At 49.3% G+C, this 27,543-nt stretch overlaps 3 protein-coding genes across 3 annotated transcripts in view; 1 reads left to right on the top strand and 2 right to left on the bottom strand.

Annotated features, from left to right (window-relative positions):
- The window catches only part of LOC145348018 (uncharacterized), a 649,120-nt gene that overhangs the window by 154,581 nt on the left and 466,996 nt on the right, over positions 1–27,543 (top strand). The window lies entirely within an intron of this gene.
- On the bottom strand, positions 927–5,725 carry LOC145347997 (uncharacterized). The gene is made up of 2 exons (XM_080196075.1): positions 5,704–5,725; positions 927–4,022 (listed from the first exon to the last, which is right to left on the bottom strand). Exon 2 carries the CDS (start codon positions 3,583–3,585, stop codon positions 2,542–2,544), a length of 1,044 nt encoding a protein of 347 aa, XP_080052201.1. The 5' UTR covers positions 3,586–4,022; positions 5,704–5,725; the 3' UTR covers positions 927–2,541.
- LOC145347998 (uncharacterized) lies at positions 22,803–26,935 on the bottom strand. The gene is made up of 2 exons (XM_080196076.1): positions 26,910–26,935; positions 22,803–25,984 (listed from the first exon to the last, which is right to left on the bottom strand). Exon 2 carries the CDS (start codon positions 25,594–25,596, stop codon positions 24,976–24,978), a length of 621 nt encoding a protein of 206 aa, XP_080052202.1. The 5' UTR covers positions 25,597–25,984; positions 26,910–26,935; the 3' UTR covers positions 22,803–24,975.

Below are 27,543 nucleotides of genomic sequence, written 5' to 3'. Positions count from 1 at the left end.
ACCAGCAATGTGCCATTCAATGCAGTGCATGTTTCTCCATTCAGCCTCTTACGTTCCAAGAGGCTTTCATGATGTCCAGGTTTCACGCCCTCTGCAGCCTCTCATGTGATGAAAAAATTTTACTTCCATCCTCGAACTCTGCATCGCTCGATAAGATGTTGGAAACTTATGTTCTTCTCACCAAGATGCTTCCTAAAACCGTATGTTTGTACCTTTTCTGCTGCAGAGCTGGTGAGTAGTCCTAATCTAGTGTGATTCACCTTCCTTTCAATTGGAGGTTTTTCTCAGCCAAGCCTTGGTGAAAATTTACAGTTTCGTCCGGAAGCTGAGAAATTTCACCCCAAATGATCTTGGGGGTACACCAGCATCTGACAGCCTTTGTTGCAGCAACCTGTGAGCCCACTCTAGCTGTAGTGAAAAATGGACCACGAGTTTAAGTAGATCCTTGAGAATGCTTTGGACCCACTGAATGAAGTCTCCACTTTCTCAGTTTTCTGGCCCCCATACATTCACAAGTTATTCTGTCCCCTGAAATTTTTGTAATGCTCAATTCCGTTTTCTACCTGCCTGTATCTCTGGATTAAATAAGAGAATAGTCTCTTGATGCATTTGTTGCTATCTTAAACCTTATTTTCTGAATTTTCTCAGTTCAATTAGGGTAGTGCTCAGCTCAGACGTTTCCAGACCTGAATACAAAGAACAAAAACAGCCTGGGAAACAGGCCCTTCGGCCCAACGAGCCCGCGCTTCCATCCCAACACCACCAGTCCCCCTCTCCACCCACGACCCTTGTCTAATGTTTTACGGCCATCCAGATTGAGGGAAACTGATTTAGGGACAATTTATTACTGCCAATCAGCCTAACAGCACATCTTTGGGGTGTGGGAGGAAACCGGAGCACCCGGAGAAAACCCACGCAAGCACGGGGAGAATGTGCAAACTCCCACAGACACCGGCCCAAATCCATGTGTCTGCATAGTAATCAGCGGTAGTCACTGAGCTGTCATAGTATCTGGTCCAGTTTAGGCACACACTATGACATGAAGCACTGGGCCAATCTCGAACAACCAAGAGCAGCCCCAGTACGACCCATCGCGTGTATGCCCGAACGTGGTGCTCGAGCAGCCTCAATGCTGCCATGGGGAGAAGAGCTTTAACTTCTGGCTTCTTTGTTTCTATCTTCCTGAAGCATTTTTGATTTGTCTCATACTTTGGCTCATTCTATGTCTATATCTATATTGGGTATTTTAGGGTGATTTAATTCATGGAGGGAGGTGGATTGATGTTAGGGGCACTCAGCGGACAGCCATTTGGTTCTTCAGCTCCCTCTCATCAACAGTGCTTTCTAATTCCCAACTCCCTACCCTCCGACCCGCTATGGCCCCCAATGCTTCTGTAGCCATTAATCTGGTTTAACCATTCCCTCATATCCCCCTTCTACAGCTTTGTTCCCAAAATTATCTTTGCTCTCTTTTCTCCTGGTCAATTTCCCTGCTGTCGAGTCCAAGGTCTGAAGATTAGAGTGTATCTGACACACAAGTGTCTGGACATCCAGCACTCTCAGTCTTGCTTTCCTCTGTCAAAACTGCCCATTACTCCAGGGCCATCCTGAAGAGAAAAGATAACTCACAACTTCTCCACCCCAAAACCAACTGTGTCCTTGTGAAAGTTGTGTTCCAGCTGTCCAGAGCTCTGTTTAGATCTGATCTGGAGAACTATGTTCAGTTCTGGGCACCGCACCTCAGGAAGGATATATTGACCTTAGAGAGCATGTAGATTCATCTGAATGTTCCTTGGTCTAAAAGAGTTAAATTACGAGGACAGGTTGTACTGAAAAAGCTTGTATTCGTTTGAATGTAGAAAATGAAGGGGTGACTTAATTGAGGTGTTTATGACAATTAAGTGAATTGATAGAGTAATTAGAGGGAAACTATTCGTCTGGTGGGAGAGTCCAGAACTAGAGTACAGAGTATTAAAATTACAGTAAGGCTGTTCAGGGATGATGTCAGCAAACACTTCTTCACAAAAAGGGGACTGGAAATCTGGAACTTCCTCCCCACAAAAATCTGCTGAGGCTGGGGGTTAACTGAAAATTTTAAAACTGAGGTTGATAGGTTTATTGTTAGACAAGAGGATTAAGGATTACAGAGCTAAGAAGGTAGATAGAGTTCAGATACGGATTAGCCGTGATCTAATTGAATGGTGTCACAGGCTCAAGAGATGATTTCAGTTCCTACATTCCTTAAATTCCTTTTGATTGCCTTCTCTACTATCATCTCCAGCAACAATTGGTCAGTGTCATCCCTTCACCTCCAGCTGAGCTTCCAACTGCATACCTTCTCCATTACAAAGATCACTTACCTCCCCCCTCTGTAACATTGCCCATTTCCAACACACCCACCCATCCCTACATTAGTTCATCTGCTTTTGAAATTCTCATCCAGGTTGACGGTGTGAAGTCTTTGTCAGACACCTCACACTGAAACATCTTTTCCTCAGTGTGGACGTCAGTGTTTCATGAGTGTTGCTGACTGCGTAAGGCTCAGTCACACACCTCACTTGGCTTCCTGGCTGTATGAATGCGACGATGAGCCAACATGCCCCATAATTGTTCAAACTCCTTGTTACACACATCACACGTGAATGTTTTTTTCTCCCCTGTGTGAGTACGCCGGTGCATCACCAGTCCTGGCAATTGTGCAAAACCCTTATTACACACCTCACACTTGAATGGCTTCTCTCCAGTGTGAATGCGTTGGTGTTCACGGAGGGTCCATGACTGGGAGAATGATTTCTTGCACACTTCACAGGTGAATGGTTTCTCCCCGGTGTGAATACGTTGGTGCACACGAAGGGCCGATGAATGGGAGAATGATTTATCACACACTTCGCAGGTGAATGGTTTCTCTCCAGTGTGAGTGCGTTGGTGTGCATTAAAGTAAGATGAGCTGGAGAATGATTTGTTGCACACTTCACAGGTGAATGCTTTCTCTCTTGTGAGAGTGCGTTGGTGTGCATGGAAGTTTGATGAGCTAGAGAATGTTTTGTTGCACACTTCACAGGTAAATGCTTTCTCCCCAGTATGAATGCGCTGGTGTGCATGAAGGTAAGCAGAGCTAGAGAATGATTTATTACATACCTCACAGGTGAATGGTTTCTCCCCAGTGTGAGTGCGTCGGTGTCGTGCAAGTGATGAAGACTCTGTGAAGGCTCGGTCACACAACTCACAACTGAAGGGTTTCTCCCCTGTATGAACGCTCTGGTGTATCAGGAATCTCGTAGATGTTGGGAAAGATTTATCACAAAACTCACACTTAAAAGGTTTCTCCCCTGTGTGGATTGTCTGATGGACCTGGAGATTCCATAATTTTGTGAAAGCTTTCTCACACACATCACAGCGGAATGCCTTCTCCCCTGTGTGAATGCGATTGTGTCTGTGGAGCTGCCATAACTTTGAGAATGATTTGTTGCAAACCTCACACCTAAACAGTTTCTCTCCAGTGTGAGTGTGCTGGTGGTTAAGTAAGTCAGATGGGCATGAAAAATATTTGTCACAAAATTCACACTTCAAAAGTTTCTCTTCCATGTGGTAGTCTCTGAGGTTATAGCTGATACAACTGAGTTTGTGGAGTGCTCTTCATGTGCCCCTCACTTTAACAACTGATCACCTGTTGGAATGTGTCACTGGTTCATGACGCTTGATGAACAATCGTCACTACACTTGAATCGCACTCAGACTTCTTCCCAACTTCACCCTGACCAATCGCCCACTGTCGAACATTTAGAAAAGTTGGTTCTGGTGGGAGGTTCCACACCACCAGTTTCAGATCTGATGATACGTCAAAGCTTCCTTGACTCAACTGGCTTCTAGATGATGGTTTCACTGCCCAACTCTTTTCAGCAACGCTGTGAAGGGACTGGATATCTTCCCACTGTTGTGCAGTTGATCCTTGGATGATGGTCAGGATCTATCAGCGGTGTCTATTCTCTCTGTATTCTCTGCTATAGTACGGCGCAATCCTTCTGCAAAACAGGAAAAGGAAATATGATTTCCTTCAAAGTCTCTCTCCTTTGAAGAAGGGGCTGACTGCTCAGTAAGTGCCAGTCTGCTATCATCATGTGTGGAGGAATCAGATACCTCACTTGACTGTCACTCACCCTCTTTTGCCAGCATGGACACTTGATAGTGACCAGGAGCCGACAAAGCGTCTACTTTCTTTCCACTGCCCAGTCCCCCATCTTCCCAGACACTGTGAGAGCAAAGGAAAAGACAGTCGGGTGCTGTTCGCAACAGTATACCAAATCATTGTGCACTCATGTCACTGAATCATATCAATCTGGAAATATCCCAGACTCCTCTGGGTGGCATGGTGATACAACGGTTAGCACTGCTGCCTCAAGTTCAATTCCGGCCTTGGGTGGAGTTTGCATGTTCTCCTCATATTAGCATAGGTTTCCTCCAGGTGATCCGGCTTCCTCCCACAGTCCACAGATGTACAGGTTAGGTGGATTGGCCATGCTAAATTGCCCTTTACTGCCTAAAGATGTGTAATGTTAGGGAGATTAGTGGGGTAAATGCATGGGGTTACAGAGATAGGGGGATGGCCCTGAGAAAGATGTTCTGTCAGAGTGTCAGTGCAGACTTGATAGGTCAAATGTCCTCCTACTGCAATGTGGGAGTTAGGTGATTCCTCCCTCACCATCCCTGGGTATACCTTATCCCATTAGCAGGTGGGAAAGTCCTCAATATTGACCCCATGGAGTGTCATGGTTTCAGGTTAAACAAGTTAAAAGAAACCTAGCACTTTCCTCCCAGCTGTTGAGTGAGTACATCATCATGTTAATCATCACAGTAAAAGTAGACTATGGACAGATCCCAAAACTGGGTACCCATGAAGTGCAGTGAGTCATCAGCAGCAGCAGGATTGTATTCACCACAGTCGCACAGCCTGGCACAGCCCTCATTCCATGATCATCATCAAACCAGTGGACAGACATGTCAAGAGCAGCACTGGGTAAACTTTAGAGTCCTGGTTTGAACCTACTGAATGTTATTATTGAATCTGCATTCACCACGCATCAGACAGTGCATTCCAAATCCTAACCACACATTGTTTAAGAGCATTTTTCCTCTAAGGAAAACAATCCCAGTTTCTCCAGTCTATCCATATAACCGTAATCCCTCAATCCTGGAACTATTCTAGTAAATCTCTTCTGTACCCTCTCCAAAATTTCAGAGAAAGGGCAGTGAGAACTCGGAGAGGGATCTGAAAAGACGGGAAACATCCAGATACAACACGCAGCCAGAACTGACCACTGACAGTCATAGGATAATAACCAGTTCCCAACACGCACACACACATACCACTCAACAAATTAAAATCACTAAGAATCCTCAGACACTCTGCATCTCCCAGATAATTACACTTCACCTTCTCATATTCAGCAATGACCCATCAACAAAACTCAGCCTGTAAATCAGAAGGGAAATACTTCCAATGTTGAACACACTCAATATCCAACACACAGCTCCAATCAAACAGCTCAGCACAAAGCACCGAGTAAACAGGTCTCTCAGCTGGATCTTCTCACACAGCATAAGGGGCATTTCCACACTTGATTCCCCACAGGATAGTCAGACTGCCTGAACATTAGTGTGGATATGATGCAATGTAATTATTATAAATTCTTCTCCTTCACTCACCATCTCCTGACTTGGTTTTCAGTCCCGACAGGAAGTGAAGCAGCTGTGAAAGAGGAAGAGGAGAGAATGGGCAGAGTGGGTGGGCTCTCTGATTGACGTCTCTCACAGCCAATCCAAATATTTCTGGAGTAACAGGAGTTTCCTGAAGTTTGGGAAACTGACCAGTGAAACGGAGGCGACTTTGAGCTGCAGATCAGGTGGGAATTTAAACTTGTCGTTGTCCCATCTGAATAAAACCTCACTTATTGCAGCTGCTGTCTCAGTTCTCCTGGTAAATGTTTGACAGAGATTTCTAGTGTGGGAATAGTATTCTTCATCCTTGGAGACTTTCAAACTGTGGGATGTACAGACACTAGAGAAGGTCACAGGAGAGGGTAGAACAGAAAAGATTTCTGTTTGAGCCAGTGCTGAAGGAATGAATCTGCTACCGAGACAGTGACCTTAGGACTTGTGCAGTTACATTGTGACTCTGTGTAACCTGTTTGGAAAGTTCATCTTGCTGGGCAGTGACTGTGACCAAATCTCAAAATAGGGTTCACTTTGTCTATCGGTCTTTGGGGTGAGGAGAAGAGGCATTTCCGGCAAGTTTCATTCTAGTTGCTTGACTGTAGTTTTTAAAGCACTGAAACAGACCATTCAGCCCATCTGCTATTACAATTTGTCTCTCGTCAATGCAAGACTGTCATCAATATCCATCTGTGGGGACAGGGGAGTGCCGAGGGAAGGGAGAAGGGGTTAAGGGGAGGGGGTGGGCAGGAAAAGGGAAGGGGTTAAGGGGAGGGGGTGGGGAGGAAAAGAGAAGGGAGGAAGGGAAGGGGTGAAGGGAGGAAGGGACGGGGTGAGAGAGTAGGGCATGGGGATTACTGGGGATAGGGTGAGGGAGTGACAGGATGACGGGTGAGAAAGGGGGTGAGGGACAATGGGAGGGAGAGGTGTGAGGGAAATGAGGGGTGAAAGGAGGGAGTTGATGAGGTGAGAGGAGGTTGGTGGGGATAAGGAGAGGGGAGCAGGGATGGTGGTAGGGGAAGAGGGGATAGAAGGGGGCCTTGGGATTGGGGGAGGGAGAGGGGACACAGGGAGGAAAGGGATGGGGAGACAGGAGGGGATGCAGAGGCATTTGGGGAGTGGGGATGGAGGGGGAGTGGGGATGGAGGGGGAGTGGGGATGGAGGGGGAGTGGGGATGGAGGGGGAGGGGGAGGGGGAGTGGGGATGGAGGGGGAGGGGGAGGGGGAGGGGGAGTGGGGATGGAGGGGGAGGGGGAGGGGGAGTGGGGATGGAGGGGGAGGGGGAGTGGGGATGGAGGGGGAGGGGGAGGGGGAGTGGGGATGGAGGGGGAGGGGGAGTGGGGATGGAGGGGGAGGGGGAGTGGGGATGGAGGGGGAGGGGGAGTGGGGATGGAGGGGGAGGGGGAGTGGGGATGGAGGGGGAGTGGGGATGGAGGGGGAGTGGGGATGGAGGGGGAGTGGGGATGGAGGGGGAGGGGGAGTGGGGATGGAGGGGGAGGGGGAGTGGGGATGGAGGGGGAGGGGGAGTGGGGATGGAGGGGGAGTGGGGATGGAGGGGGAGTGGGGATGGAGGGGGAGTGGGGATGGAGGGGGAGGGGGAGTGGAGGGGGAGGGGGAGTGGGGATGGAGGGGGAGGGGGAGTGGGGATGGAGGGGGAGTGGGGATGGAGGGGGAGGGGGAGTGGGGATGGAGGGGGAGGGGGAGTGGAGGGGGAGGGGTAGTGGGGATGGAGGGGGAGGGGGAGTGGGGATGGAGGGGGAGTGGGGACGGAGGGGGAGGGGGAGTGGGGATGGAGGGGGAGTGGGGACGGAGGGGGAGGGGGAGTGGGGACGGAGGGGGAGGGGGAGCGGAGGGGGAGTGGGAGTGGGGGCGGAGGGGGAGTGGGAGTGGGGGCGGAGGGGGAGTGGGAGTGGGGACGGAGGGGGAGTGGGAGTGGGGGGGGAGGGGGAGTGGGAGTGGGGACGGAGGGGGAGTGGGGGGGGAGTGGGAGTGGGGACGGAGGGGGAGGGGGAGGGGGAGTGGGAGTGGGGACGGAGGGGGAGGGGGAGTGGGAGTGGGGACGGAGGGGGAGGGGGAGTGGGAGTGGGGACGGAGGGGGAGGGGGAGTGGGAGTGGGAGTGGGGACGGAGGGGGAGGGGGAGTGGGAGTGGGGACGGAGGGGGAGGGGGAGTGGGAGTGGGGACGGAGGGGGAGGGGGAGTGGGGACGGAGGGGGAGGGGGAGGGGGAGTGGGGACGGAGGGGGAGGGGGAGGGGGAGTGGGGACGGAGGGGGAGGGGGAGGGGGAGGGGGAGTGGGGACGGAGGGGGAGGGGGAGGGGGAGGGGGAGGGGGAGTGGGGACGGAGGGGGAGGGGGAGGGGGAGTGGGGACGGAGGGGGAGGGGGAGTGGGGACGGAGGGGGAGTGGGGACGGAGGGGGAGTGGGGACGGAGGGGGAGGGGGAGTGGGGATGGAGGGGGAGGGGGGAGGGGGAGGGGGGAGGGGGAGTGGGGACGGAGGGGGAGGGGGAGTGGGGAGGGGGAGTGGGGAGTGGGGACGGAGGGGGAGGGGGAGTGGGGAGGGGGAGTGGGGACGGAGGGGGAGGGGGGACGGAGGGGGAGGGGGGACGGAGGGGGAGTGGGGACGGAGGGGGAGGGGGAGTGGGGATGGAGGGGGAGGGGGGAGGGGGAGGGGGGAGGGGGAGTGGGGACGGAGGGGGAGGGGGAGTGGGGAGGGGGAGTGGGGAGTGGGGACGGAGGGGGAGGGGGAGTGGGGAGTGGGGAGGGGGAGTGGGGACGGAGGGGGAGGGGGAGTGGGGACGGAGGGGGAGGGGGAGTGGGGACGGAGGGGGAGTGGGGAGGGGGAGTGGGGACGGAGGGGGAGGGGGAGTGGGGACGGAGGGGGAGGGGGAGTGGGAGTGGGGACGGAGGGGGAGGGGGAGTGGGAGTGGGGACGGAGGGGGAGGGGGAGTGGGAGTGGGGACGGAGGGGGAGGGGGAGTGGGAGTGGGGACGGAGGGGGAGGGGGAGTGGGAGTGGGGACGGAGGGGGAGGGGGAGTGGGAGTGGGGACGGAGGGGGAGGGGGAGTGGGAGTGGGGACGGAGGGGGAGGGGGAGGGGGAGTGGGAGTGGGGACGGAGGGGGAGGGGGAGTGGGAGTGGGGACGGAGGGGGGAGGGGGAGTGGGAGTGGGGACGGAGGGGGCGGGGGAGTGGGAGTGGGGACGGAGGGGGCGGGGGAGTGGGAGTGGGGACGTAGGGGGAGGGGGAGTGGGAGTGGGGACGGAGGGGGAGTGGGAGGGGGAGTGGGAGGGGGAGTGGGAGGGGGGACGGAGGGGGAGTGGGAGTGGGGACGGAGGGGGAGTGGGAGTGGGGACGGAGGGGGAGTGGGAGTGGGGACGGAGGGGGAGTGGGAGTGGGGACGGAGTGGGAGTGGGAGTGGGGACGGAGTGGGAGTGGGGACGGAGTGGGGACGGAGTGGGGACGGAGAGGGAGGGGGAGTGGGGACGGAGGGGGAGTGGGGACGGAGGGGGAGGGGAGGGTAGGGGGAGTGGGGAGTGGAGGGGGGGAGTGGGGAGGGGAGGGTAGGGGGAGTGGGGAGTGGAGGGGGGGAGTGGGGAGGGGAGGGTAGGGGGAGTGGGGAGTGGAGGGGGGGAGTGGGGAGGGGAGGGGGGAGTGGGGGGGAGGGGGGGAGGGGAGGGGGGGAGGTTGGGGGGGGAGGGGAGGGGGGGAGGTTGGGGGGGGGGGAGGGGAGGGGGGAGTTGGGGGGAGGGGAGGGGAGGGGGGGAGTGGGGAGGGAGGGGAGGGGGGAGTAGGGAGGGAGGGGAGGGGGGAGTAGGGAGGGGAGGGGGGGGAGTGGGGAGGGAGGGGAGGGGGGGAGTGGGGAGGGAGGGGAGGGGGGTAGTTGGGGGGAGTGGGGAGGGGGGGAGTTGGGGGTAGGGGAGGGGAGGGGGGAGTTGGGGGGGAGGGGAGGGGGGAGTTGAGGGGAGGGGGGGAGTGGGGGGGGAGGGGAGGGGAGGGGGGAGTTGAGGGGAGGGGGGGAGTGGGAGGGGAGGGGAGGGGGGGAGTGGGAGGGGAGGGGAGGGGGGGAGTGGGGGGGGAGTGGGAGGGGAGTGGGAGGGGAGGGGAGGGGGGGAGTGGGAGGGGAGGGAGTGGGAGGGGAGGGGAGGGGAGGGGAGGGGGGGAGTGGGAGGGGAGGGGAGGGGGGAGTGGAGGGGGGGGGAGTGGTGGGGGGAGGGGAGGGGAGTTGGTGGGAGGGGGGTGGGCGTGGAGGGGAGTTGGGGTGGAGGAGAGTGGGGATGGGGGTGGAGGAGAGTGGGAGTGGGGGTGGAGGGGATCGGGGTGGGAGGGGATCGGGGTGGAGGGGATCGGGGTGGAGGTGAGTGGGGGTGGGGGTGGAGGTGAGTGGGGGGTGGGGGTGGAGGTGAGTGGGGGTGGGGGTGGAGGGGAGTGGGGTGGGGGTGGGGGTGGAGGGGATCGGGGTGGGGGTGGAGGGGATCGGGGTGGGGGTGGGGGTGGAGGGGATCGGGGTGGGGGTGGAGGGGATCGGGGTGCGGGTCGGGGTGGAGGGGATCGGGGTGGGGGGGGTGGGGGTGGAGGGGATCGGGGTGGGGGGGGTGGGGGGGGTGGGGGTGGAGGGGATCGGGGTGGGGGGGGTGGGGGTGGAGGGGATCGGGGTGGGGGTGGTGGGGGTGGGGGTGGAGGAGAGTGGGGGTGGAGGGGAGGGGTTTGGGTGTGGATGGAGAGGGGGGTGGAAGGGGAGGGAAGGGGAGTTGGGGTGGAAGGGGAGGGGAGGGGAGTTGGGGTGGAAGGGGAGGGGAGGGGAGTTGGGGTGGAAGGGGAGGGGAGTTGGGGTGGAAGGGGAGGGGAGGGGAGTTGGGGTGGAAGGGGAGGGGAGGGGAGTTGGGGTGGAAGGGGAGGGGAGGGGAGTTGGGGTGGAAGGGGAGGGGAGGGGAGTTGGGTGGAAGGGGAGGGGAGGGGAGTTGGGGTGGAAGGGGAGGGGAGGGGAGTTGGGGTGGAAGGGGAGGGGAGTTGGGGTGGAAGGGGAGGGGAGGGGAGTTGGGGTGGAAGGGGAGGGGAGGGGAGTTGGGGTGGAAGGGGAGGGGAGGGGAGTTGGGGTGGAAGGGGAGGGGAGGGGAGTTGGGGTGGAAGGGGAGGGGAGGGGAGTTGGGGTGGAAGGGGAGGGGAGGGGAGTTGGGGTGGAAGGGGAGGGGAGGGGAGTTGGGGTGGAAGGGGAGGGGAGGGGAGTTGGGGTGGAAGGGGAGGGGAGGGGAGTTGGGGTGGAAGGGGAGGGGAGGGGAGTTGGGGTGGAAGGGGAGGGGAGGGGAGTTGGGGTGGAAGGGGAGGGGAGGGGAGTTGCGGTGGAAGGGGAGGGGAGGGGAGTTGCGGTGGAAGGGGAGTGGGGGTGGGGGTGGAAGGGGAGTGGGGGTGGGGGTGGAAGGGGAGTGGGGGTGGGGGTGGAAGGGGAGTGGGGGTGGAGGGGAGTGGGGGTGGGGGTGGAGGGGAGTGGGGGTGGGGGTGGAGGGGAGTGGGGGTGGAAGGGGAGGGGAGTTGGGGTGGAAGGGGAGGGGAGTTGGGGTGGAAGGGGAGGGGATGGAAGGGGAGGGGAGGGGTGTTGGGTAGGAAGGAGTGTTGGGGTGGGGGGTGAGGGGAGTGGGGGTGGAAGGGGAGGGGAGTGGAGGCAGAGGGACGAGGGGAGTGCATGCAAAGGTTTGGGGAGACAAGGGCATGTGGAAGGGATGGGGAAATAGGAGGGGATGCAGAGGTGATTGGGGATATGGGGGAGGTGAGGAGAGTTGGGGTGGAGGAAGGGATAGGGAGGTGATAGGGAGGATGGAGGAAGGGGGTATGGGGAGGGGAGGGATATGAGATGGGAAGGGGCTGGAGGAAAGGGAGGGGAGAAAATGGGGAGGGAGTGATGGAGGAGGGGGCAGTGATGGGGAGGGGAAGGTAATGTAGAGGGGGAGGGAGGATGGGAGAGGAGTAATGAGGGGGGAGGGCGAAGTGGAATGGGGCAGGGAGTGACGAGTCTTCAGTCCCAGGCCTGCTAATCACATTAAAAATAGATGCAAATAACTTACCTGGTCTTCCCTGTGGCTTTCAGCATGGATCTGACGGCACCAGAAATCTGGGACTGGGAGATGCACATGTGGTGGGAACGCATACGTGAATCCCGTACATGCCCGGACATGAGATTCTCTCACCATGTTGCACTAGAAAACTAGTGTGGCAGGGTGGGAGAATTACCACCAGGTATACAGGACATAAACTATTGTTGTACAATGGTTAGCACTGCTGCCTCACAGCTCCAGGGACCCAGGTTCAATTCTGGTCAGTGGTGACTGTCTGTGTGGAGTTTGCACATTCTCCCTTATTCCCTGTGGGTTTCTCCTGCTGCTCCTCTTTACTCCCACAGTCCAAAGGTGTTAAGGTTAGGTGGATTGCTTATGCTATATTGTCCGGTTGTGTCCCAAGACGTGTAGGTTAGATGGATTAGCCATGATAAATATGTGGGTTTACAGGGGTAAGGTGGGAAAATTGAGCCTTGGTAAGATACACTGTCAGAGAGCCAGTGCAGACTTGATGGACCAAATGATCTCCTTTGCACTTAGGGATGCCTTGATGCTGATTCTGCGTCGAGTTCTTCTGGAGCCTCTTGGTCATCTGATTATTAATGTTACAGTTACATCATTAATATTACCATGGTTGCATTAACATCCCCATTAACCCATTACTCTAATCTCTCCACAAGTATCATCTCAGCTGTTAGAGTGTTTTATTCAATTATTGACATTACATTTCCCAAGGCTCTAACACCCCATGCGACCCCAAATGTATTTGATACAATTTCTCTCCAACTCCACCCCCACCACTACCCCCCAGGACACTGTCCTCCAAGTCTTCAATCTTCAACAATGCTCTCACTCTCTTGCCACCCGTTGTGGATATTTACATTCACTCGTCTCTTTTCCTGAGACACAGACAATTGGTAGAGTGGGACAGCAGCTTCTGACCACTGCAGCGATCTGGCCTGTAATCCTTACCATGACTTGACTGTAAAGATTGTGAAACTCATTGATTGAAAACCTGATTCAGAAGAGAAAACTTCCAGACATAAACAATCGCACTCTCTCTTCAGATGGAAGAGATTAAACTAAGATTGAGCCTGGGATTTTCTGTTGACTGGGGAAAGACCTGAGAAGATGAAGCATTTTCAGCTTTGATGAAGAATTTCCCGGCTGTATCATTCATTGCTGCATGGGCGATGAACGAAGTATTCAATGCCTGATACTGGCATCAATCTGGAAGATGTAAAGACTAATGACAAAAATGGAGACATTGCAGGATATGAAGAAAATAAAATTTATCTATGATTTTGGGGTACTACTAGCACATTCTGTAGGCAGTGGTGCTATTTCCATGCTTGCTTCAGTATGAGGCTGCTCCACTATAGTCAATGGGATGACAGTGTCAGCATAAGAAGGTAGGAATACACCATCTTCAAAGGATAAAATCTCCAGAGCTAAACAAAATTCCTCATTTGGGATTCTTCAGCTGTAGAAACTCGATAGTTCTGCCTGCTGCTTGTGAATTGAAGGATGTCTTGAGGGTAAGCAGGACTTACTGATGAGATTCCAATTTGGACTGCAGCTTACTTTCATACAAACTAGCAAGCTCTGCATCTTATCCAGTACTTTGACCCAATTTAGAATTGAACATCTCCTCCTCACTGTGGTCAGCCAATGATTTACAAAGAATCTCAATGGTGGGTTCAGTGGCACAAGGAGATAAATTCAGCTCTTCAGTAACTTCTTCAGCAATTCGAACATACTCCTCAAGCCAAGAGAGATATCATCTGCATTGACAGTGGAGATAAAGATCCAGGAGCTCCTCTTTCAATGGATCACTTGTTCCTGCAACAATTTTCTTCTCCTGAACTCTGTCAGCAAAGAGCCAACCAAGGCTAAAAGCTCCTCTGGCGAATGGGCAGCCTATGTTTGTGTGCCTTCATTATCTGTGTGTTCCTGCCCATCTGAGAAAAGAAGTGAGAGATCTGCATTCTACTCCTCTGGTCCAGTGGTTACTGGTTTGTCCAATCTTTTGTGTGTGGAGCCAGGCTTCAGTTATTTTCTCACTCAAGGAGCCAATGAGCAGATATTGGAAACAAAAAGACTGGCATAACATTAAACATTAGTTCAAACATAAAACTCAGATTTGAAAAGTAACATCATGTTGAGCAAAAAATAAACAATTTTGAAGTAATAAATTGATAATGTTAAAACACAAGTCATAAATAATAATGACCATTCAGGGGTTAGTATGTATCTGTTGGCTCTCTCCCAATAGTGGTTGGGAGTTTGTTTGTGTGTGGTGATAAGGGTGAATGAGAAAGCTCAGAAGGATAATTATCCAAAAAGTGATCACTCACTCACAAACAACTCCAATTTTCCCACATGTAAACACACAAGAACACAGCCTGCTACCTCTTTTACACACATATACTTTCACACTCGTACAAATAGATTCAGATGGAGACATTTATCTCTCTCACTTTCACACACTGATGCATGTAAAATCTCTCCCACTGTCACTCACACACACCTCTTTTCTCTGTCTCTCACACACACACGTACTTGCCTCTATCTCACACACACACACACACACACGTATGTACTTGCCTCTATCTCACACACATACACACACACCACATATGCAGAGCTCTTGTTTCTTTCATACACACTCACACTGACTCCACTTTTAGACACAAAAACATGTATGCTTCACTTTATCTCACACACACACATATACTCACATAACTCTGGTTTCTCTCTCACACGTTCACACACTGATTCCCCTCTCTCATACATGGAAGCACACAGTCATTTTTCTTTCAAACACACTCTCCTCTCACACTCTCTCTTCCATACTCACACACAAATAGACACTCACAAAAGCCGTCATCAACTCCCAGACTGGCTTGAAGCACAGATAGCCAAAATCTCAGTTCGGTTCTCAGCATGGACACCAAAGAACACGGCTCAGAGTGCAAGCGTTTCCCCCCACCACCATATATCAACTCTTCTCCCTCACGCAGACACACCTCATTCTCTATTTCACACACTTATTTTTCTTTCTCACACACAGAAATGCACACACTCCTGTTTATCTCTCTCACACAGAATGGGCAGACAAGAGGTTATAGATAGACTCATGGTAGGGACAGACAGGATGAGAGAGATGGTCTAGTAGAATGGACAGACAAGACAATACAAACATATGAGTGCAATAGACAGGCAAGAGGATAGAGATAGACTAGCGGAATGGACAGACAAAAGGATACAATTTAATACAGAGCTGTGTGAGGTGATGAATCCCTATAGCTCCACACATTTTCCATCGCTAATCCATCTAACCTACATGTCTTGGGATACTAAGAGGCAATTTACCATGCCAGTCCACATAACCTGCACATCCTTTGACTGCAGGAGGAAACCGGAGAAAATCCACGCAAACATGGAGAGAAAGGCTAAACCCCACACAGGAAGCCGCCGAAGGCTGAAATTGAACCTGGGTTCATAAGATCATAAGACATAGGAGCAGAATTAAGCCACTAGGTCCATTGAGTCTGCTCTGCCATTCAATCATGGCTGATATTTTTCTCATCCCCATTCTTCTGCCTTTTCTCCATAAGCCCTGATTCCCTTATTAATCAAGAATCTACTTATCTCTACCTTAAAGACAGTCAATGACCTGGCCTCCATAGTGTTCTGCGGCAAAGAGTTCCACAGATTCACCACTCTCTGGCTGAAGAAATTCATTCTCATCTCTGTTTTAAAGGATCATCCCTTTAGCCTGAGGCTATGCCCTCTGGTTCTAGATTTTCCTACTGGTGGAAACATCCTCTTTACATTCTATCAGGGCCTCGCAGTGTCCTGTAATTTTCAATAAGATCCCTCCTCAGATCACTGGAGCTGTGAGGCAGCAGTGCTAACCACTGTGTGTAGGGAGGGTGCAGGGTGTCTGGGGAGGAAGGGTGCAGAGAGGGAGAGTGCAGAGTGTTGAGAGATGGTGCAATGTGTCCGGGGAGGGAAGGCGCAGGGTGTTTAATTTGATTTGATTTATTATTGTCACATGTATTTAGCATACAGTGAAAAGTAGTTTCTTGCATGCTATACAGACAAAGCATACCATTCATAGAGAAGGAAATGAGAGAGTGAAGAACATAAGAACATAAGAACATAAGAAATAGGAGCAGGAGTAGGCCATCTAGCCCTTCGAGCCTGCCCCGCCATTCAATAAGATCATGGCTGATCTGTTGTGGCTCAGTTCCACTTTCCCGCCCTCTCCCCATAACCCTTAATCCCCTCTCTTATCAAAAACCCATCAACCCGCTTCTTAAAAATATTTAGCGAGGCAGCCTCCACCACTTCAACGGGCAGAGAATTCCAGAGATTCACCACCCTTTGAGTGAAGAAGTTCCTCCTCAACTCCGTTCTAAACCGCCTCCCCTTTATCTTGAGGCTGTGCCCCCTAGTCCTACTGTCTTTTTTGAGCGGGAAGAGTCTCTCCACCTCTATCCTATCCGTCCCATTCATCATCTTATACGTCTCAATGAGATCCGAATAGCAAGAATATAGTGTTGCAGTCATAGCTAGGGTATAGAGAAAGATCAACGTAATGCAAGGTAGGTTCATTCAAAAGTCTGATGGCAGCAGGGAAGAAGCTGTTCTTGAGACAGTCGGAATGTGACTCAGACTTTTTCCTGACAGAAGAAAGGGAAGAGGGAATGTCTGGGTGTGTGGGGTGCTTAATTATGCTGGCTGCTTTGCCGAGGCAACAGGAAGTGTAGACAGAGTTAATGGATGGGAGGCTGGTTTCCATGATCGATTGGGCTACATTCATGACCCTCGGTAGTTTCTTGTGGTGTTGGGCAGAACAGGAGCCATACCAAGCTGTGATACAACCAGAAAGAATGCTTTCTATGGTGCATCTGTAAAAGTTTGTGAGGGTCTTATCTGACATGTCAGATTTCCTTAATCTTCTCTCTACCTATTTTATCTCACCCTAACAACAGATTCTTCTATTCCTTTCTCCCTCATCAGATTATAATCATGGAGATCACATCAATTCAATTTCATCATCACAATTTTAGTTCAAGGTTTCTGATGAGGGATTTTATCAGATTCCTTTTTTAACTCCACAATACTGTCCAGAATCATTCTCCTGTCCATTACTTTAGTTCCATCTTGAAAACATTTAAATAAGTTTATCAGAGATGAGCTCCTTTTACAAATCCATGCTGGCTGTCTGATCAGCTGGGAAGTTTCAAGCTGTTCACACCCCACTCCATCCTTCATTGTGAACTCTAATCATTTCCCCACAACAGATGTTAGGATAAAAGTGAAGTGGCAGAAAGTAGCGAAGGTGGACAGGGAGGGAGGGACATACGGAAATCCAGTTGGAGAAGAGCAGGACTGCTTCAGGCTAGACATTCCTGGAAGAGAAATGGCATGAGGGATGTTAGGGTAATTGGCCTATAATTTCCCTTTATTCCTTTGTCAAATTCCTTAATTAACAGAGTGGCATGTGGAATTCTCCAGATGAGATGATAATTTCCAAATACAGAGAACTCTGCACTCTGACCTTGCATCCTGCATCTCCCACCCCAAACACCCTGCATCCTCCCTCCCTGGACACCTTGCACTTTCCTCCCTAGACACCCGGCACCCACCCTCACTGGTACCCTGCACTATCCCTCCACGGACATCCTGCATCCTCCCTTCCAAGACACCCTGCACCCTTCCTCCTCAGACAACCTGCACTCTCCCTCCCTGGATATCCTGCATCCTCCCAGACGCCATGGCCCCTCTCTTCCCAGACACCCTGCACCCTCACTCCCTGGACACTCTGCACTCTCTCCGGACACCCTACACTCTGCCTCCCTGGATGCACTGCACTCTCCCTGGATAACCTGCACTCTCCCTCCCCAGACACACTGCACCCTCCCCGGACATCAGGACAAAGTAGAAAGGGTTAAGGGCTTCATGTTTTTAGGTGTCCAGAACACCAACAACCTGTCCTGATCCCCCCATGCCAACACTACAGTTAAGAAAGCCCACCAATGCCTCTACTTTAATCTTCTGATTGTATAATTAACACTAAAATTTTAACTGAAATTGAATAATCCCAATCTGAGCAAACTGGCCAGGTCTGCTCTCCAATTCAAGTCTTCCCTCTCAAATCTTTGTCTTCTCTGAAGATGTCCTCCAGGGCATGTTTGTGATGATGAGTCTCAAGTTGTTGCTGGAGACAAAGACTCTAAACATTGACCTTTATCATAAACTTCTCACATTTCTTCAGAAAGTTCTTTGGCACACAACCAATTCACACAGGGGAGAAACACTTCAAGTGTGAGGTATGTAAGAAAACATTTTTCTAATCTCCTGATACACTAGAGGATTGACAAAGGGGAAAAACTCTTTAAATGTTCACATCGAGCATTCACACAGTCATTGACACTCCTCAAGCACCAACACGTCTATACTGGGGAGAAGCCTTTCAAATGTGAAGTGTGTGACCAAGCCTTCTTGAAGTCAGGGAACCTCTACATACACCAACAGATGAACACTGAGAAATCATTGAAGTCTGAAGTTTGTAACAAGGGCTTTGCACAATCATTGACCTTGGTCCATCACTGGTGCAGTCAGACAGGCAAGAAACCATTCACTTGTGAGCTGTGGAACAAATCATTCGAGGTCATCGATCTTCCACGTACACCAATGAATTCACAGTGGGGAGAAGCCATTCAGATGCGACGTATGCAACATGTCCTTCTCGAGCTTATCAAAGCTCCTTTGCATCAGAGAATTTACACAGGAGAAGTCAAACATGAGATGTATGACAAGACTTTCACACATTATACCCCCTGATTCATCAACACACACAGGAGGAAACCAATGGTCTTTGTGATGGGGAGGGTGTGAGATTTGGATTTCAGCTGGAGATTGACTAGAACAGTTATTGTTGGAGAGGAGATTGGAGGAGGTAAGTGAGAAAAGTTCAAGAAATGTAGGAACTGGAATCATTTTTCATGCTTTTACATCAATCATGATCACATGGGATCCATAATTTAACTTCACCTACCTACCTTAGCTCGATAACCCTGAACCTAATCACGGTTTTGAAATTTTTAACTGCCTTTCAAACTCAACAGCTTTTGTGAGGAGAGAGTTGCAGTTTTCCAGTACGTAATGGTATATAGTTCACTATTATGGGCAAGTTTGGGGAAAAGGGTCAATTTACTTCTGTCTGTAGTATTCTCAGAATTTCCCTTGAAATGAGTGTATGTTAGCAAAGTGAGCCAGTTTTCAGGAGTGGGTATGGGGTAGAATCAGACACTGGTGATGAGAATTACAGACAGATCCTCTTCAGGTGATGGGTAAATATATGTGTTGAATGAATACTTCAAATCTGAGGATGAAGGTATGGAGTTCATTGAGACTGTAAGGGAAGGACAAGGTACTGGAGGTGTTGACAGGCTTAAAAGTGGATAAATCTCCATGCCTGGATGAATTGTGTCCCAGGCAAGGTAGGAGATTGCAGAGGCTGTGAATTTTCAATTCCTCTCTGCCCACAGGGAGGTGACAGAGGACTGGTATACAGCTAATGTGGTTTTGCTATTTAAGAATGGTTGTAGAGATAAACCAGGGAACTATAGTCCAGTGAATCTTACATCAGTGGTAAGGAAATTATTGGAGAACATTCTGAAGGAGTGAATTATAGTCACTTTGAGAGGCAAGATTTGATCAGGACTAATGGGCATGGCTTTGTCAGAAGGAGATTATGCCTAACAAATTTGAATTTTTTGAGGAGGTGACCAGCTGCGTATTTATTATTTATTGTTGTCACAAGTAGAGTGACATTAAACACTGCAATTAAGTTATGGTGAAAATCCCCTAGTTGCCACACTCTGGCATCTGTTCGGATACACTGAGGGAGAATTTAGCATGGCCAGTGCTCCTAACCAGCGCATCTTTCAGATTGTGGGAGGAAACTGAAACACCCAGAGGAAACCCACGCAGACACAGGGAGAATATATAGTCTCCATTCAATGACCCAGGTTTGTAATCAAACCCTGATCCATGGCACTGTGAGGCCGCAGTGCTAACCACTGTGCCACCATGTCACCCAGTAGTTGAGGATAGTGTAGTTGATGTAGTTTATATGGTTTTCTTCAAAGCCTTTGACAAGGTCCCACATGGCAGACTTACAAAGAAGGCAAATGCACATGGAATGCAGGGTAATTTGATAAAGTGGATTCAAAATTGGTTAGTTCAGGAAAATTCTGACTGTGGCATCGAAGAGTCCTAGCAAAACTGGAATCAATGGGTATCGGGGCAAACACTCCTCCAGTTGAAGTCTTACCTGGTACACAGGAAGATGGTTGTGGTTGTAAAGGGTCAGTCATCTCAGTCCAGGACATCTCTGCAGGAGTCCCTCAGGATAGTGTACTCGGACCAACAATTTTCAGCTGCTTCATCAATGACCTCCCTCTGTCATAAGGTCAGAAGTGGGGATGTTCACTGATGATTGCACGATGTTCAGCACTATTCGTGACTTCCCAGATACTGCAGCAGTCCATGTTCAAATGCAACAAGATCTGGACAATGGGCTGACGAGTGGCAAGTTATATTCGTGCCACACAAATGTCAGGCAATAACCATCACCAATAATACACTCTAACCATCACCCATTGACATTCAATGGTGTTACCTTCACTGAATCCCCCACTGTCAACATCTTTGGGGTTAACATTGACCAGAAACTCAACTGGACTCACCACATTAACACTGTGGCTACAAGAGCAGGTCAGGGGTTAGGAATATTGTGCCAAGTAACTCACTTCCTGACTCCCCAAAGCCTTTCCATCATCTACAAGGCACAAGTCAAGGTTGTGATGGAATACTCCCCACTTGCCTGGATGGGTGCAGCTCCACAACACTCAAGAAGCTTGACACCATCCAGGACAAAGAAGCCTGCTTGATTGGCACATCTACAAATATCCACTCCCTCCACCACCAACGCTCAGTAGCAGCAATGTGTACTATCTACAAAGTGCACTGCAGCAATTCACAAAGATCCTTAGTCATCAGCTTCCAAACCAATGACACTTCCACCTAGAAGGTCAAGGGCAGCAGATACATGGGAACACTCTCACCTGCAAGTTCCCCTCCAAGCCACTCACTATCCTGACTTGGAAATATATAGCCGTTCCTTCACAGTCACAGGGTCAAAATCCTGGAATTCCCTCCCCAACAGCATTGTGGGTTAACCCTCAGCACATAGACTGGAGCAATTCAAAAAGGCAGCAAACCACCACCTTCTCAAGGGCAACTAGAGATGGGCAATAAATGTTGGCCAGCCAGCAAGGCCCATGTCCCATGAATGAAAAAAAAGAGACAGATAGTGATGACAGAAGGCTGCTTTAGTGGATCTGTGCTGGGTACCCGATTATTCATCATTTATATAAATGACATAGAGGACTATGTCAGGAATAGGATTAGTAAGTTTGTGGATGACACAAAAATTGGCTGGGTGGTTACCAGTGATGCTGAGTGTCTTAGAAATCATAGAATCCTTACAGTGCAAAAGATGGCCATTAGCCCTTCAAGCCTGTAGTAACAACTACCCTACTCAGGCCCTATCAACATCATCCCACTCATTTACCCTGCTAATCTCTCTCAGACTAAGGGGCAATTTAGCATTGCTGATCAACTTCACCTGCATATCTTTGGGATATTAGAGGAAACTAGAGCACCCAGACAAATCCCACACAGACACGGGGAGAACATGCAAACTCCACACATTCATCCGAGGCCACAATTGAACTCCGGTCCCTGGCACTGTGAGACAGCAATGCTAACCCCTCCACAGCTAGAAGATATACACAGGATGGTCAAATGGACAGCTAAGTTGCAGATGGAATTTAAACTTGAACAGTCTGAGGTGATACTCTTTAGAAGGAGTAATTTGACAAAGAACTATTCAGTGAATTGCACAAGAAGTTCTATGGAACAAAGAGACTTTGGCGTTTTTGTCCACAGATCTCTGAAGGCAGAAGGGCATGTTAGTAGGGTGGTGAAAAAAGCATATGGGAAACTTACCTTTATCAATCAATCGAGGCATAGATTACAAAAGTAGGGAAGTCATGTTGGTGTTGTATAAAACATTGGTGAGGCCACTGCTAAAGTACTGTGTGTAGTTATGGTTACCACATTATCAGAAGGACATGATTGTGCTGAAGGGGGTGAAGAGTAGATTCACCAGGATGTAGCCTGTGATGGAACATTTAAGTTATGAAGAGAGGTTGGGAAGGCTTGGGACATTTTTGTTGGAGCAGACTGAGGGGCGATCTGATTGAGGTGTACAAGATTATAAAGGGCATATCACAGTGGATAAGGAGCAGCTGCCTCAGTCACGAGGGGGCATAGGTTCAAGGTGAGTGGCAGGTTAGGGGGACGTGCAAAAAAACATTTTTACCCAGAGAGTGGTGTTGGTTTGGAATGTGCTGCCTGGGAGGGTGGTAGAGGTGGGCTGCTTCATATCCTTTAAGAAGTATCTGGATGAGCACTTGGCACATCATAACACTGAAGGCTATGGGCCAAATATTGGCAAATGGGATTGGCTGGGGGTCAGGTGTTTCTCGTGTGTCACTGGAGACACAACGGCTGAAGGGCCTCTTCTGCATTGTATGATTCTAGATAAATTTGAAACTTTTCAAGTTCCAGTCCTGACAGCGACCTCTGTCTCTCCTTTAATAATTCACTGATTCTGTGAAATCAAACTTCACACTTCAATTGGTGAAGTAGTAAACCTTGATACATTTTACAAATGCTGGAATAGTGCAAAACACAGATCCTATTCCTGTTGCCTGGTCAATCTGACTTCAGTGATGAACAAACTACTGGAATCAATTCTGAGAGACATGGTAAACTGTCACTTAGAAAGGAATTGATTAATCAGTGATAGCATGGTGTCGTTCAGCGAAGATCATGTTTAATGAACTTGATAACATTGTTTGAGGAAATAACAACCATGATTGATGAGGGTAATGCAGTGAATGATGTCAATATGAATTTTATTAAGGCATTTGACAAGGTACCGCATGACAGATTGGTCAGAAAAGTGAAATCCAATGGGACACAGGGGAAGGTAGCAAGTTGGATCAAAAATTAATTCAATAACAGGAAACAAAAGTCGATCATTTTGTGCAATTTAGGCAGTTTCTAGTGGCACTCCACAGGGCTCTCAGTACGGCTATTGTTGTTCGCTGAGTATATTAATGATTTAGACTTAAATGTGGATGACATGATTGGGATAATTGCAGATGCCACAAAAATTGGATGTGTGGTTGATAGTGAAGAGGAAAGCTGTCAACTCCAGAATATCAATGGTTTAATTGAGTGTTGGAAAAGTTGGAAATGCAATTTAATCCAGAGAAGTATGAGGTAATGCAGTTAGGGAAGGCAAACAAAGGGAAGATTCAATAAACTAGAACATATTGAGAGGGGTTGAGTAAGTGAGAGACCTTCGAGTGCATGTCCACAGGTTCCTGAAGATAGCTGGACAGGTGAATAAGATGTTAAATAAAGGATATGGAATGCTTTCCTTTATTGGCCAAGGTATTGAACACAAAAACAGGGATGTAATGATGGAACTGTATAAAAGGTTGGTTAGACTAGAGCTGGAGCTTTGTGTACTGTTGTGGTCACCACATTTATAAGACATAATTGCACTGGAGATACTGCAAAGGAAATGTACAGGAATGTTGCCAGAGCTTGAAAATTGCATCTATGAGGAGAGATTGAATAGGCTGAAGTTATTTTCCTTACAAATAAAGGATGCTGAGGGCTAACCTAACTGAGGTGGACAAAATTATGAGGGGCCGAGATAGATTAGACTAGAAAGACCTGTTTCCCCTAACTGAGGGCCAGTTATCAGAGAACATAGATTTAAGATGATTGGTATAAGTATTAGAGGGGACATGAGAAAAAACTTCTTCATGCAAAGCATGATGAGTGTCTAGAATTCACTATCTGAATTGGTGGTTGAAGTTGAAATGCTAAACTCATTTACCTGGATCTGCATCTTAAGTACTGTAACCTGATGCTATGGACCAGATGCTGAAAAGTGGGATGAAAATGAAAGCTAGATCTGTTTTTTCTATTTTTGATGGGTGAATACATGATGGACTGACTGAACTTTTTCTGTGCCAGAACATTACTATGGTGCTATAGTAGGATTCTTCACCTTTTTTTGCAATAATTGACAGCAAGAGAGAGGTTTGAGACAGACACTCCTGAGACAGATAGTGCTTTAGCATGAAAACTCCCCTGTGTGAGCACTGGACGATAAACAATACCGACATCTCTCAGTTTAAGGGAAGCAGGCAAACTGACTCCAAGTCCATGTGGACATGTTGGTGTTTGGTGAGAGAGGGGCTGTAAGTGAAACAATCGGACACATGTCATGCTGGAAGGGTGTGGCTCCCATGTGAGTTCACTGATGCTCCAGGAGTCCAATAACTATGTGAATGTTTTTATTACAGAACTCGCATCAATATGGTTTCACCTCTGTGCGAGTGCATTGATGGACCAGGAGATATACTGACTGTGAAAGTTTCGTCACACATCCATACTTGAATGGTTTATCCCAATTTCTCTGTTTTAGCAACTTCAAAAATATCAGAAAGACATTCTGGTAAATTTCACACTTAAAGAGCTACTACCCTGTATGGATTCCCTGATAGATCAGGAAGTTTGATGAATTTGTGGAAGTTTTGCCACATACATCACACTTAAATGGTTTCTCCCCAGTATGAATCCTCTGGTGCCTCAGGAGCTTGAAGGAGTGGATGAAAGCTTTCTCACAAACATCATATCTGAATGACTTCTCCCTGTTTGAATCCTCTGATGGGCCAAGAGGTTTGATGACCGTCTGAAGGTTATGTCACACACCTCACATCTGAACACATTCACCCCATGTCCATCTTTTGATATACTTAAAACCATGAGGGTATATTTTGAGAATAAAGAGAGAGAATGTGCACACACAGAGGTATGATAACTATGGAAATGATTTGTTGCACACAATTCAAATGAATGGTTTTTCTCCTGTGTAAATGCATTTGTGCTTGTGAAGCGATGATGACTGCAAGAATGACTTGAGAATACATCTGAATGGTTTCTCATGAAATAGCGCACTGGGAGGTGTGACGAACTGGAGAATAATTTGTTACACAACTCGCACATCAACTGTTTCTCCCATGTGAACATGTTGGTGCGTGAGGAGGTTTGATAACTGCGAGAATGATTTATCACAAACATTGCACATGAATGGTTTCTCCCCTGTGTGAATACGTTGGTGTATACTAAGGTGTGATGAAGTTGAGAATGATTTGTCACAAATCTTACAGATGAATGGTTTCTCCCCTGTGTGAATATGTTGGTGTCTGCGGAGCTGTGATGACTGAGAGAATGATTTGTCACAAACCTCACAGGTGAATGGTTTCTCCCCTGTGTGAATACGTTGGTGTGTGCGAAAGTTCGATGAGCATGAGAATGATCTGTTACACATCTCCCATGTGAATGGTTTCTCCCCTGTGTGGATTCGTTGGTGTTCATGGAGATTGGATGAGCATGAGAATGATTTGGTGCACACCTCACATGTGAATGGTTTCTCCCCAGTATGAACATGCCAATGTGATAGCAGGTCTGACGATTGCGAAAAGTCTTTGTTACACTTCTCGCACTTAAACAGTTTCTCCCCAGTGTGGATGTATTGATGTTTCATGTGCATCCATGATTGATTGAAGACTTGATCGCAAACATCACACTTGAAAGGTTTCTCCTCCATGTAGCAAGCCTTGTGTTATACACAATACAATAGATTGCACTGCATGTTGGGAGATCTTATGAGCCTGTGGAGTCTTCCTCACAATTGAACAGCTTCTTTCCAACCTCACCCTGACCAATCGTCAACAGCCAAACCTTCAGAAATGTTGGTTCTGGTGATAGATTCCACACTACTGACCAGTTTCAGATCTAATGACATGTCAAAGCTCCCCTGACCTGACCAATTTCTAAATGATGATTTCACTGCCCAATTGTCTCTATGTTGAGCAATGCTGTGAAGGGACTGGATGTCTTCCCACAGTTGTGCAGTTGTTCCTTGTGTGATAGTCAGGATCTATCTGCAGTGTGTATCCTCACTGTATTCTCTGGTGTAGTTCCGTGCAATCCTTCTGTAAAACAGGAAAAGGAAACATGATTTCTTCTAAATCACTCTCTTCCTTTGCTGAAGGGATTGCCTCCTCAGTTAGAGACTGTTCCACAGTGAGTGTCAGTCTGTTACTTCCTGTGTGGGGATCAGATACAAATCCTTTCTTTTTCCTCACTTAACTGTCACACGCCCTCTATTTCCAGCAGGGAGACTGGATAGTGAGCAAGTGCACAGACACTGCATTCACTCAGACTGTACATCTCAAATTCGGCTACCAGACACAGGCTGGGCAAAACTATCACACCCAAGCCCAGGCTTCTGGGAAAGACGAGGCCTTCACGTAAATTTTTTAAAGAAAACATTGAGACAGTTCAATAAATGTGTCTTTGCCCCTCCTAGATAAGATCAATTGTAGTATCGACATGCTGTATTTGGTTGAACTCATTAGATTACATTTTAGCTTTATTTGAAGCAATTTTTTAAAGCAGCATCTTGACCTTTCAGCTAAGATGCAAATGATATCAAGCCTTGGAGGAGGAGCTATGCCTACTCCAATCAGCTTGGATCATGTAGATTAAGCCCAAGACAGTAGTTGAGAGCCCTGTCTTGTCAGCTTGTATTGGGAATGTCTCAATTTGTTCAGACTCTGAATTGGACTTGATTTGTTTGAATTGGAATAAAAACACACAAAAAAATGACCCATCAACAAAACTCAGCCTGTAAATCAGAAGGGAAATGCTTCCAATAAACACACTCAACATCCAACACACAGCACCAATCAAACAGCTCGGCACAAAGCACTGAGTAAACAGGTCTCTCAGCTGGATCTTCTCACACAGCATAAGGGACATTTCCACATCTGATTCCCCACAGGATAGTCAGACTGCCTGTACATTAGTGTGGATATGATGCGATGTAATTATTATAAATTCTGTTCCTTCACTCACCACCTCCCGACTTGGTTTTCAGCCCCTACAGGAAGTGAAGCAGCTGTGAAAGAGGAAGAGGAGAGAATGGGCAGAGTGGGTGGGCTCTCTGATTGACGTCTCTCACAGCCAATCCAAATATTTCTGGAGTAACAGGAGTTTCCTGAAGTTTGGGAAACTGACCAGGGAAACGGAGGCGACTTTGAGCAGCAGATCAGGTGGGGATTTAAACTTGTCATTGTCCCATCTGAATAAAACCTCACTTAGCAGCTGCTGTCTCAGTTCCCCTGGTAAATGTTTGACAGATTTTTATTATGGTAATTGCATTCTCCATCTTTGGAGGCTTTCAAACTGACAACATCAATGTGGAACGTGTTTGACAGCAGATCAGAAGAGGAAGATCCACAGCATCCAAGGCAGCATTGACGTGCAGTGGTCTCCATATTTAAAATGAGGATGGAATAATTTACCACCCTCTGGAACTCAAAACAAGTTTTGGCATTTATATAGAACATTTCAGAACACCAGTATGTTCCATGTACAGGAAAGGGTGACACAGTAGAGAGTGATTCAGAAGCAAAGAACATAAGAGACTGTAAAAGAGTAGAGGGCGAAGAGACTGACTCAGTGATCAGGCAGTGACTTGGGGGGGTTC

This window comes from Carcharhinus amblyrhynchos, chromosome 9, assembly GCF_965287045.1.
Source record: "Carcharhinus amblyrhynchos chromosome 9, sCarAmb.v2.hapA, whole genome shotgun sequence".
In the NCBI taxonomy this organism is placed as follows: domain Eukaryota; kingdom Metazoa; phylum Chordata; class Chondrichthyes; order Carcharhiniformes; family Carcharhinidae; genus Carcharhinus; species Carcharhinus amblyrhynchos.
Note: the sequence above shows the minus strand (reverse complement) of the source record. Positions and strands in the feature narration are given on the sequence as shown.